This window comes from Microcaecilia unicolor, chromosome 9 (assembly GCF_901765095.1).
Source record: "Microcaecilia unicolor chromosome 9, aMicUni1.1, whole genome shotgun sequence".
Taxonomy (NCBI): domain Eukaryota; kingdom Metazoa; phylum Chordata; class Amphibia; order Gymnophiona; family Siphonopidae; genus Microcaecilia; species Microcaecilia unicolor.
Window position 1 is genome coordinate 14142312 of NC_044039.1, and position 13471 is coordinate 14155782.

Sequence of the window (13471 nt, forward strand, 5' to 3'; positions counted from 1 at the left end):
GGAAATTATCAGGCTGCAACCGTTTAAATTTTATTTCGTTATACATTGTACTGTTTTATTATACTACTAGTAAAGAAGGCCCGTTTCAGTAGGCAATGAAACGGGCGCTAGCAAGGTAATCCCCCACCCTCCCTCGCTGTCTCGCTCTGTCCCCTCCGAGACCCACGCCCCCTCCTTTCCGAGTTCCAGACCCCCCTCACGCCCCTCCCACCTCCCTCCGATTTCAACACCCCCATCTGCGTTGTTGACCCCTGGACCCCCCTGCCGCGACCCTCTTGACCCCCCCTTTCCGCTGAAAACTCCCCCGCCGCCGTCACATACCTGTGCTGACAGGGGACCCCAACCTCCGACAGGCGAAGTCCTCTTCTCGTCTGCGTCAGCGTTGCTTGCTGAATGGTCTGATCAAGTTTCTGTGCGTGCATCTGATGTCAGACGCACGCACAGAAACTTGATCAGATCATTCAGCAAGCAACACCGCGGCAGCCGAGAAGAGCACTTCGGCTGTCGAGGGTTGGGGGTCCCCCGTCAGCACAGGTACGCGATGGAGTTGGCTCGCACTGCTATGTTGTGATTGGGCACTGTCGCTGCTGACGCACCCGGAAGCGGGAGACGTCATCATTTCAGGAGATGGATTCAGAAGCATGAATGCTTCAAGGCTTATGTCCACGCAGTCAGTTTCAGAACGTTGGAGGTGCGTTTTATTATATAGGATGAATGTAATTCTGTAACCCGTTCTGGGTGCTGCCAGGACGATGGGCTACATAATCCTATATAATAAAACGCACCTCCAACGTTCTGAAGCTGACTGCATGGCTGAGGCATTCCTGCTCTCTGTATCCATCTCCTGAATTGACATCACGTACTTCCGGGTTCGTCACAAGCAGAAGTGACCAACCACACGAGGTTTCTCGGCTTCAGAATGTTGGAGGTGCATTCTATTAAATAGGATTGGTCAGTTCCTTGAAGAACAGCCAGAGCTCAGCGTCCTGCACAGTAATGCTCAGACACCAGAGAGAGAGAGAGGGGGGCCCTGACACCAGAGAGAGGGAGGGGGGGGGGGGGCCTTACACCAGAGAAGGGGGGAGGTATCTCTGTCACACACACACACACACACACACACACTCTCTCTCTCTCACAATCAATGTCTTTTGCTCACTCTCACACACTGTCTCTCACACACTCTGTCTCACACTGTATCACATTCACTCTCTATGTGTCACACAGTCTCTTGGTCTCATACACTCAGTCTCACAGAGAGAGTGTGTCTCTCTTGCACACACTATCTGTGTGAAACACACTCTCTCTCTCACTGTGTCTCACATACGCACAGACACACGCTCTCTCTCTCACAAACACACTCGCACCCAGACTCACTCTCTCTCTCACACAGTCATTCTCACATACATTCTCTCAAACATACACACTCCGAGGAAAACCTTGCTAGCGCCCGTTTCATGTGTGTCAGAAACGGGCCTTTTTTACTAGTAGAATGAATAAATGAACGTGTTACTATGGAACTTTGTAAGTCTATATGCTTTGAAAATAAGCACCTAAATCTTTGACAAAGCCTGCATTATAGGTACACTGTGCCTCTCTCTCCACACTGACTATATATTTTTTCTAATATGGCTATCAAATCATAAGTCAAATGACTCAAGAAATTAACTATGAAAATATTAAGGTCTGCATGCAGAAGCCATTTACACATATAAAACAAAAACACAACCAACCTATATATGGAATCTTGCCAAATATTTGGGACCTGAATTGTCCATTGTTGGAAACGGGATACTGGGCTCAATGGACCATGGATTTGTCCCAGTATGCCAGTGCTTGATCTTATGGTTATCCAAAACTAGCACCTACATTCAGCAGAATTATTCCTAGGGTGAGATTAAGACATGGATTACTACAACATGCAGTTTTGTATTTTCAAAACTGTACATATTGTAATTAAAATCCGGGTGCAAGTCTCTGCATGCACTGTTTCCTTAAACAATTTCCAAAATGAACACATGTATATTTCACTTTGAAAACAGGTACAAATCCATTGGAAAAAAAAAAGAAAAGTACCTGCAAACTTTGCAGCAATGCTGGCAATCTGAAATTGCCCTTATTATATGGTGACTGAAGAAATCTTGCTTTGATTAGGTGAACAATTTGTCTTTCCAACTGCTGTACTCATACTGTAATGGCTCAATATATAAAATGAGTATATCTTAGTAACATGTCCTTTTGTCTACCACATTATGCTTCAAAGCAGTGGCTCCATAATCTACCCAAAAATGAAACAAAGGCTGAAAACCACGAACTTCTAAAAGAAAGTTTGAACAGAGCAGACATACTCTTAAAATGGCCCCTTCCTAAGGGCTTCTTGTCTCTATTTGGATTTCCTAAATTAGGATCTTCCCCCTTATGCAACCTTTTTGGCCTCTAAATTTTAAAGTCATGAGCCACCTGAACCAACTTGGAGACTGAAGATATTTTAGTGTTGCAGGTACAAGCATCCTCTCCTGTTACTCAAGAGTCAGAAAATTATTCCAAGTTAGTGATTCCCCTCTAGTTGGTATAAGAGAGTGTCGAGTTTAGAGAGAAAGGACTTTTAGGCCTTACTTACTCTCACCTCTCTTGGTTATCTTTATGCAAATACTCCTAGACAAGATCTTTTGGGCTTGAAGCCTGCCTCAAAACTACTACTACTTATTTCTATAGCGCTACTAGACGTAGGCAGAGCTGTACACTTGAACATGAAGAGACAGTCCCTGCTCGACAGAGCTTACAATCTAATTAGGACAGACAAACAGGACAAACAAGAGATAAGGGAATATTAAAGTGAGGATGATAAAAGAACAAGTGAACAAGGGTTAGGAGTTAAAAGCAGCATCAAAAAGGTGGGCTTTTAGCTTAGATTTGAAGACGGCCAGAGATGGAGCTTGAGGTACCAGCTCAGGAAGTCTATTCCAGGCATATGGTGCAGCAAGATAAAAGGAACGGAGTCAGGAGTTAGCGGTGGAGGAGAAGGGTGCAGATAAGAGAGATTTACCCAGTGAACGGAGTTCCCGGGGAGGAATGTAGGGAGAGATGAGAGTGGAGAGGTACAAAGGAGCTGCAGAATCAAGCTCCATGCTCAACATCCACCAAGCAGGCAAATGCAGACTAAGGAGAAAGGCAGAAGACGACCACGCCAAAATCACCAGAAGACTGAAGGCTCACTGATCTACCGATCCACCAGATGGTGCTGCATTCTCAATGGTACAAAGATGGTCAAATCCAAATTCCTTGTCATTAAAAAAAAAAAAAAGCTAGATAATTTGTCAAACCCCACAATATTAAATGTAAGGTTAAAAATTCTGATCCATTCTTGTTTTCCAAAATAACTTTTCTGTAGAAGATTACGGCTTTTGGGAGACTTGGATTTCATTTATTAATAGTAATAGTAAATGATGACAGATAAAAACCTATAACAGTCATCCAGTCTGCCCAATAAGATAAACTCATTTTACCTGATATGCGATACTTTATACGTATACCCGAGTTTGATTTGTCCTTGCCATTCTCAGGGCACAGACCGCAGAAGTCTGCCCAGCACTGTTCTTGTACTAAAAGCTCTGAAGATTCTGGAATCCTAAAGAGTTAAAAGATTCCGGAATCCCAATTAGTAGCAACATTCCATGTAGAACCCCAAAATGTAACATAGTAAATGATGGCAGATAAAGACCTGAACGGTCCCATCCAGTCTGCCCAGCAAGATAAACTCATTTTACATGGTATGTAATACTTTATACCCGAGTTTGATTTGTCCTTGCCATTCTCAGGGCACAGACTGCAGAAGTCTGCCCAGCACTGTTCTTGTACTAAAAGCTCTGAAGATTCCGGAATCCTAAAGAGTTAAAAGATTCCGGAATCCTAAAGAGTTAAAAGATTCCGGAATCCCAATTAGTAGCAACATTCCATGTAGAACCCCAAAAACTAACATAGTAACATAGTAAATGATGGCAGATAAAGACCTGAACGGTCCCCATCCAGTCTGCCCAGCAAGATAAACTCATTTTACATGGTATGTAATACTTTATACCCGAGTTTGATTTGTCCTTGCCATTCTCGGGGCACGGACCAAGAAGTCTGCCCAGCACTGTTCTTGTACTAAAAGTTCTGAAGCTAGTTTGATCCCTCTGAACTGGGGGAAAATTTGATAAATTCAATCCAGTGAGGTTGAACACTATACTGCCTCACTTTTTGTTCACTTATTTATGCAATTTATACATTTGTACTAATCTTGAAGGGGACAAGCTGGCTGAGGTATTGACCTGACAGAATACCAAGGGATATTCGGGCATTTTCTAATTCAAAAGGTAAAAAGATTTGGTGGAAGCTGGTGGAAGATCAAACTTGAGCTCTTCTGGCAACAGTGTTCAGCGTTTCTTTTTTTAAAGAGCATTTTATAAAATTATTTTTGCAGTAATGGTTAAGCACAGAAATTTGGATGTTTCTGCTGTTTACATTTTGAACTTACTTCACCAGTTACTATTTTTAGGCCGGTGCCTAACCCTGTGCCGTGTCCTTCAGAGCAAGATTGGTCTTATCTTTCCATTAAACCTGTTGAAGTGACTAGGTCTGAAAAGCTTCTTCAATCTTCTATTGCCTAATCTTCCCAATTTTCAAAACAAGTAGCGGAGAAGTTATAGGATATATAAGCTCATATTTTTAATTTGGATTTGTAAGTGGGGAAAATGGAATCTCAGTGAACAATTTACAGTCAACAGGTCTTCTGGGAATTAAGGATAATTTGACATTGCACTGTCAGCCTGAAGGGAAAGGAAAATGGGACTTGATATACTGCCTGAGGTTTTTGCAACTACATTCAAAGTGGTTTTACATATATTCAGGTACTTATTTTGTACCAGAGGCAACAGAGGGTTAAGTGACTTGCCCAGAGTCACAAGGAGCTGCAGTGGGAATTGAACTCAGTTCCCCAGGATCAAAGTCCACTGCACTAACCACTAGGCTACTTCTCCACTTGAAAAGCTTGGAAAATCAACACAGAGCAACAAATTTACGTATATTGAATTTTCCTTTTCATAAGTTTAGGGTCGCCCAAGATTAAGCATTGTTACTGCCTAACTCACAGCAATTACCTATTTCTACTTTGTATTTGCCTTCTAGGATTACACAACAAAATGAGGAAGAGATCACCATGGATTTACTTGAGCAACTAGATTTTAACAAAATTCCTGGAAACATTACAAGAGATCGTATCCAGGAGGGCAACTTTCTTTGTTTCATGTTAGAAGTAGATAAGATGGTGTTTAAAGTTTACTTTAAAAAGGAGTTTTTGCATTTTGGATGAAACGTACAAATGTTTCCTGATGCAGCTAGATTGACTCAGATGAGACGTAAAGCATTCTTGTCATTAAGGGAGAGAAACCTTGCTTTCTGAAGATTAAAATTACTGGTAGTGAATTATTCCTTGTTTGAACCCTCTCAATTAAAGATTTATATTAGATAGGGAAGTATCTGTTAAAGAATAAAGTAGAACCTTGTGAGGGGGTCTGATATAATATAGGCAGGGGGGGGCTCTAAAGAGAAAGGAAATGAGGAAGGGCTTTGAATTATATGAGGGCAGGGTGAAGAATGAATGTTTGATAGAACAAATAGGGTTTACCTACTCTGTACAGTTCAATAACTGAAACAAGCAGACAACAGCTTTGCATACTAAATTAAACCTTTGCTTCAAACTCCGCATCATGCATCAGAAACAGCTGGATTCTTTATTCAGGAGCATTTGAATAATGCCTACTCAGTCATGACTACCTCGGTGTCCTGATCGAATACTTCCTAGATGAGGTAAAGTGCATCAAAACGGGCTATAGGACCAGAATCAGCAAGCTGCAGTCTGATCTGATTCACCACTTCCTTGACCTTTTCATCAAAATGATGATTATACTTTCAGCAAACATTTCCAATATATTGTGACAATCTGTGCTTGCAGAGTAACTACATAAGCACTGCCATATTGGGACAGAGCAAAGGTCCATCAAGCCCAGTATCCTGTCTCCAAAAGAGGCTAATCCAAGTCACAAGTACCTGGCAGGATCCCAAGAGTAAAATCAATTTCAGGCTTCTTATCACCAAGTCTACCTTAATAGTTTACGGACTTTTCTTCCAAGAACTTGTCCATAGCATTTTAATTCCTGCCACACTAACCGCTTTTACCACATTCTCTGGCAACAAATTTCAAAGCTTAATTATATGTTGAGTAAAAAAAAATATTTTATTTGATTTATTCTAAATCTACTATTCACTGCATGCCCCCTAAAGTAAACAAGAGATCCACATCTATCCATTCCATGTCACTTATTTTACAGACCTTTATCATATCTCCTCTCAGCCATCTCTTCTCCATGCCAACCTCTTTAGCCTTTCCTCACAGGAGAGTTGTTCCACCTCCTTTATCATTTTGGTCACCCTTCTCTGTACCTTTTCTATATCCGATTCAGATAATTTTTGTATACATACATATACATATATACACTAGGGGCGAGGGGGCACATTTTAGCACCCCCTCCCCTCCGCCACTGCCGACCTCGCCACCACCACCAACAGAAGGAAGCCTTTTGCGAGAAGAAGAGGACCTCGGCTGGCGGGGGTTGGGGTCCCCCACCAGCAAAGGCGGGCAACAGCGGGTTGGCGGCGGGGTCGAGAGGGTCGTTGGCAGGGGGGTCCAGGGCCAAATATATGGGGGGGTCCAGGCCCCCTGGCCCCACATAGCTACGCCACTGATATACACACACACGTACATATACACATACATACTTCCTGTTTCTGGGCACAGCAGAGCCAGCGGCAGCACACAGAGAGGAACGTTCTGCACCTGCCTTTTGCTTGCTGACGCTACAGCCACAGTGAAGAGAGAAGAGAGAAGCAGGGGATCGGCACAAGCCAGTCGGAGGAGGAGGAGAGGACAAGTAGACAACATTGGGCAAAACTGGATTTGAGGGATGGAAAGACAGAGGAATGCATTAACTGTGTTAAAAAATTTTTAACACTAGTTAAGCATTTAGCGCATTAACTGCGCTGTTAACGTGTTAAATGTACAACCCTAATATAAATACATAAAATGTGGTAACCAGAACTGCACAGAATATTCAAGGTGTGGTCCTCACCATGAAACAATACAAAGGCATTATACTAGTCTGTTTTATTCTCCATCCCTTTTCTAAGGATTCCGAACATTCTATTTGCTTTCTGGGTTGGTGATACACACTGAGGATTTCAACGCGTCAACGATGACACCTAGATCTGTTCCATCTCAACCACAGGACTACCCGGTGTGCTTTCCATTTACCTTTCCATTGTCCACTAGAAACCTGAGGAAGAAACAGATCTACCACCTTGTTGAGAACGTTTTGTACTTAACTGGATCGCGAAGAGCTGGTAAGGATGGGAGTATAATGTTCTCAAAACCTCTCAAGAAGCCCCAAGGGTATGAGCATCGCTCCCAGGGAACACTGATCAGTTGGCGGACCTTCTGGCTCTCTTAATAGCAGATTCCACCACCACCACTAAAATTGGTGTGGTAGCTGCTTTCTCTGAAACCAGGAAAGCTTCTGGATTCTGTACAGCTCTTATTCACAGGGTACACCAAGAGCTTCTCATACATTCTCATCTGCAAATCTTTTAGGATGCTATCAGTGATTACCAAACCTCCTTGAGTGTGATAATCCTTAGAATAGGTACACTTGAAGAGGCATATTTTCAAAGCACTTAGCCTTCCAAAGTTCCATAGGTTTCTATGGAACTTTGGAAGGCTAAGTGCTTTGAAAATATGCCTCTTGGCCTTCCACTCTAAGGCACTGCGACTTCCATTTCTCTGGTGCACTTTTGGTTCTTTCAAGAACAAAAGGAGACAGCATCTGATGCCCAGGTAAGAGAAGCATCCGATCAGCAGAAAGGTCCAAGGAGAAGAGCTCTGGACTCTTCCTTTTCATAGTAACATAGTAGATGACGGCAGAAAAAGACCTGCACGGCATCCAGTCTGCCCAAGAAGATAAATTCATATGTGCTACTTTTTTATTTGTACTGTCCTCTTCAGGGCACAGACCGTATAAGTCTGGCCAGCCCTATCCCGCCTCCCAACCACGCCTCCCACCACCAGCTCTGGCACAGACCGTATAAGTCTGCCCAGCACTATCCCCGCCGCCCAACCACCAGCCCCGGCACAGACCGTATAAGTCTGCCCAGCACTAGCCCCGCCTCCCAACCACCAGCCCCGGCACAGACCGTATAAGTCAGCCCAGCACTAGCCCCGCCTCCCAACCACCAGCTCTGCCTACAGTAGGAAATAATTAAGTCCAACAGCACCTCACCTTCTAAATGTATCTCCCCAAAAGCACATAAATCTTAACACTGGCCATATAAACCCTACTAAATCAAAGAAAAACAAGTTCAGCTATTTTGAAACAGACTTGCCAAGACAGATTACTCAGATATCACGAGCTCATGTCTGTTTCGTATTTATACTGGTCAAAGTACATACAATTAATTTTTTTTTTACTAGAACCTACATGAAACACAGAATTTGTACTGCTTAATTAGCAATAATGAAAGAGACATGCAGTTTACCTTTTTAATAGGAGATGTAGGGGTTACTGGACCGGTAGGTACTGAAGGTACCGTCACTGCTACAGATGTTAGCTGTGTACTGCTGTTATTTGTAGCATTGTTATTAACAGGAGCCAAAGGTTTGGTTTTATCTGAAAAGAGATTTTTTAAATTAAAAAAGGGTAACATATTATAAATGGAATTAAGTCATGTTTTATAGCTACTCTGCTTCTCCGTTACACAGTACATCAAATTCACTATTAAAAGACCTGTTGCCTTTAACTGCTCTTTAAAATCCACAAAAACATCCCTTATCAAGTCAGCTTCTGCTCCCATCCTAACCTTTTCTTTTCGGTTATTAACATTTGGAGACACCATCCAGGGAAGAGTTGGATTTGCACATACCATGACAAAAATAAGCATTTATTGGATACTAGTAAAAAAGGCCCGTTTCTGACCCAAATGAAAAGGGCGCTAGCAAGGTTTTCCTCATTGAGCAGTTGCCTGTGAGGTGCGATGCCCCTCCCCCTCCCGGCACCATCCCACCCACGGCGATGCATCCGGCCGCAGCCATCTGACCCACCGTGCCCATCGCACCCACCTTCGCGTTGGTTTGGCAGCGGGGAACCCGGAACCCCGCCACCACAAGTCCTGTGTGCTGAGTACGGCGTCATCGTCGGTAGCTGTGCAGGGTGGAGTTCTGTGCGTCATGCACGTGCAGGACGTCAGACGCACAGAAGCCCTGCCTCCACAGGCTAGGAACGCCGAAGATGACGCCGTAGTGAGCAGACAGGGCTTGTGCTGGCGGGGTTTCGGGTCCCCCGCCGGCAAAGCAACGCAAAAGGTGGGTGTCTCAGGAGGGGGTTGTTGCGGGGGGGGGGGGGTGCTGGAGGTCCTTGTGTTGAGCTGCAGCTTTAGGGGGGGGGGGGTCAACCGTTTGTTTAGGTGTTTTTTTTTTTCCTGCCCTCGACGTCATGATGTTTGACGCGAGGGCGGGGCACGGGTCTGTGGGGTGGCTTCACCACCATGAATTCACGAACCGTTCTGGGAGATTGACTGACTTCAGTGACGTCAGTGTCCTCAGAACGTTGAGGTTGCTTTTTATTATAGTAGATAAGTATTGCCATACTGGGAAAGACCAAATGTCCATCAAACCCAGCATCCTGTTTCTAACAGTGGCCAATCCAGATCACAAATACCTGGCAAGATCCCAAAAAAGTACAAAACATTTTATACTGCTTATCCCAGAAATAGTGATTTCATGTTTCTCCTTTATGCTGCCCAGTCTTTAGATTCACTGACATTTGAACTTCACTTGATGACTAATATGCTGTATTTTAAAGAAAAAGGTTTTGATTGTCTTCCTAAAAAACTTCTATTTTGTAGTCTTGGTTTTAGGACTGTTGGATTTCTACTTGTGACGTATGTGTATATGTAACTGAGGACTTGTGGATTAGCAGAATACAAATGGTTGTGATAAATCATTATTTTTCTGCCTACAATTAGAACTGAGTCAGACACACAGGTGTTAGAGGACCTGGACAGCCTGTGTTTCGGCTGGTTGTCTGCTTTCCAAAAATATTAGGGGGCATGCGATGAAACTACAGTGTAGTAAATTTAAAACAAATCACAGAAAAAGTTTCTTCACCCAACGCATAATTAAACTCTGGAATTCGTTGCCGGTGAAGGCGGTTAGCTTAGCAGAGTTTAAAAAGGGGCTAGACGGTTTCCTAAAGGGCAAGTCCATAAACCACTACTAAATGGGAAAAATCCCCAATTCCAGGAATAACATGTATAGAATGTTTGTACGTTTGGGAAGCTTGCCAGGTGCCCTTGGCCTGGATTGGCCGCTGTCGTGGACAGGATGCTGGGCTCGATGGACAGGATGCTGGGCTCGATGGACCTTTGGTCTTTTCCCAGTGTGGCATTACTTATGTACTTATTAGGGGTCGTATCTTAATAGATTCATTAGACAACTCGAAGACAATACAAGCATCTTCTCCTGTGTTCTAATCTTATTCAAAAATAGCACATCATCACAGGTAGGCAACGTATTTCTTCCAAATATGTACCTGTTTCTGCTTCAGATTCTGAGTCCTCCTCTTCTTCCTCTTCACTAGAACAACTGGATTCATCTTTCTTTCTCTCCTCTTCTTCGTCTACCTTCTCTTGTTCCAGAGACTCTATACAAGTTGTATTCTTCTCCTGCTCAATAATTAAAGTTTCTTTGCTAGAAGAAAAGGAAATACATTTTGAACACTAATATAATGTACTTCCACCAACCTCAAGTTTTAACACACTCAAAAGCTCCTTGGCTATATGCCAGTTCTATCAAACCAAACTAGTCACTTAATATTACATCAGTAATCAAGTATACATTTCAGATGTTGTTTTACTTACTTCTTTAATGGTTTTAATGACCGATTATTTTCCAGGGTGGCTGTAGATTCAATTAGTGGAGATTTCTTTTCCCGTTTTTCACTCAAAAGCTAAGACAAAGAGAGATAATTATATATCAGCCCTCTTCTAAAATCACTTCACTGGCTCCCTATCCGTTTCCATATACAGTTCAAGCTCATAAGTAATGCCACACTGGGAAAAGACCAAGGGTCCATCGAGCCCAGCATCCTGTCCACGACAGCGGCCAATCCAGGCCAAGGGCACCTGGCAAGCTTCCCAAACGTACAAACATTCTATACATGTTATTCCTGGGATTTTGGATTTTTCCAAGTCCGTTTAGTAGCGGTTTATGGACTTGTCCTTTAGGAAACCGTCCAACCCCCTTTTAAACTCTGCTAAGCTAACCGCCTTCACCACATTTTCCGGCAATGAATTCCAGAGTTTAATTACACGTTGGGTGAAGAAACATTTTCTCCGTTTTAAATTTACTACACTGTAGTTTAATCGCATGCCCCCTAGTCCTAGTATTTTTGGAAAGCGTGAACAGACGCTTCACATCCACCTGTTCCACTCCACTCATTATTTTATATACCTCTATCATGTCTCCCCTCAGCCGTCTCTTCTCCAAGCTGAATAGCCCTAGCCTCCTTAGTCTTTCTTCATAGGGAAGTCGTCCCATCCCCGCTATCATTTTAGTCGCCCTTCGCTGCACCTTTTCCAATTCTACTATATCTTTCTTGAGCTCTTATTAACCTATAAGTGCATTCACTCTGCTGCCCCTCACTACCTCTCCACCCTTATCTCTCCCTACACTCCTTCCCAAGAACTCCGCTCACTAGGCAAATCTCTCCTAATTGCACCCTTCTCCTCCATCGCTAATTCCAGACTCAGTTCCTTTTATCTCGCCACACCTTATACCTGGAATAGACTTCCTGAGCCATTACGTCAAGCTCCATCCCTAGCCGCCTTCAAATCCGGGCTAAAGGCCTACCTGTTTGATGCTGCTTTTAATTCCTAACTTGTCACCTGCTCGTAACCTTTATCTTGACTTCCTCTCTTCAATAGTCCCTTTACCCTATGTGTCCTACCCTTATCCTTATTGGTCTTGTCTGTCTGTCCTAATTTAGATTGTAAGCTCTTTTGAGCAGGGACTGTCTTTTCTTCTTGCTCAATTGTGAAGCGCTGCGTACGACTGGTAGCGCTATAGAAATGATTTGTAGTAGTAGTAATATAAAGTACGAATGATTCAACAATAAGACTTTAAAAACAGTCAATGCTTTCAAGTGAAAGGTATATACACATTAAACAAATAGGGGTAAAGGAGGGGCCTGTGCTAGCATCAGCGTGTGTTTTTGATGTGCGCCGAGGCCCCCTTTTACCGCAGCAGGAAAAAGGCTGTCCTTTATTTCTGAAAAAGAAGTGGCCATGTGCTAACTGAGATAAAAGAAGTATGAAAAGTTTGTTTCCCACTTCTTATCTGTTCCCTTCTCCACTACTGCCAACTCCAGACTTCACGCCTTCTGTCTCGCTGCACCCTACACCTGGAATAAACTTCCTGAGCCCCTACGTCTTGCCCCATCCTTGGCCACCTTTAAATCTAGACTGAAAGCCCACCTCTTTAACATTCCTTTTGACTCGTAACCACTCACCTCCACCTACCCTCCTCTCTTCCTTCCCGTTCACATTAATTGACTTGATTTGATTACTTTATTTATTTTTTGTCTATTAGATTGTAAGCTCTTTGAGCAGGGACTGTCTTTCTTCTATGTTTGTGCAGCACTGCGTATGCCTTGTAGCGCTATAGAAATGCTAAATAGTAGTAGTAGTTTTATCTCTGTTTGCTGCCCCGTGGGATCTATTGACTTCTCCACATACGTGGATCCTCTTTAGAATGTGCTAAGTGAACCACTTGCCACACGGCCATTTTTTTTTGGGGGGGGGGGGGGGGGAGAGGAGCACTTCAGTGGTAGTTTCAGATTGGCGCACGGCAGTAAAAAGGGCCCCGTACTTTATATTTGCGATGGAATCCTGCAGTGTCCCACACTTATAAAACCAGTTTCCATTTAAGATGCATTACTTACTAAAGTCTGTTTTTTCTGTAACTCTTCTAGATAACCCAGAATATCTTCGTCTGCTACATCGAAAGCTGTCTGACCCTTGAAAGAAAAAAGAAAAAGCATTTATTATTTACAGCGACAGCATCCAAACTTTAGTAGCGGGGAATGAGTTGTACAGATAGAAGGCCTTCCCTGGCTGTAACTCATGAAAGAGAAACAAATCCAGAAATTTCATTGCATCAAAAGCAACACCCTGTGTAACTCTGCACATGCAATTTAAGAGAATGAAATTTAAAAAAATAAAATAAACAGCACAACCCCTTTGTGCTGCATAAGAGAGATCTCAGAATCTGTTGTAGATAGATTTGACAATGTCTCACATGCAGACCAAAAAGAAAGCATGCTCAGTCATC

The 13471-nt window shown here is 43.2% G+C and overlaps 1 protein-coding gene across 3 annotated transcripts in view; it reads right to left on the bottom strand.

Moving 5' to 3' along the window:
- The window catches only part of PPP1R12A (protein phosphatase 1 regulatory subunit 12A), a 160491-nt gene that overhangs the window by 74404 nt on the left and 72616 nt on the right, over window positions 1-13471 (bottom strand). For all 3 annotated transcript variants that reach the window (XM_030214040.1, XM_030214041.1, XM_030214039.1), the window contains exons 6-9: window positions 13083-13157; window positions 11002-11090; window positions 10674-10831; window positions 8623-8753 (exon numbers count right to left, since the gene is read on the bottom strand). In XM_030214040.1, coding sequence (XP_030069900.1) covers window positions 8623-8753; window positions 10674-10831; window positions 11002-11090; window positions 13083-13157 — 453 coding nt within the window. The remainder of the gene's footprint in view (window positions 1-8622; window positions 8754-10673; window positions 10832-11001; window positions 11091-13082; window positions 13158-13471) is intronic.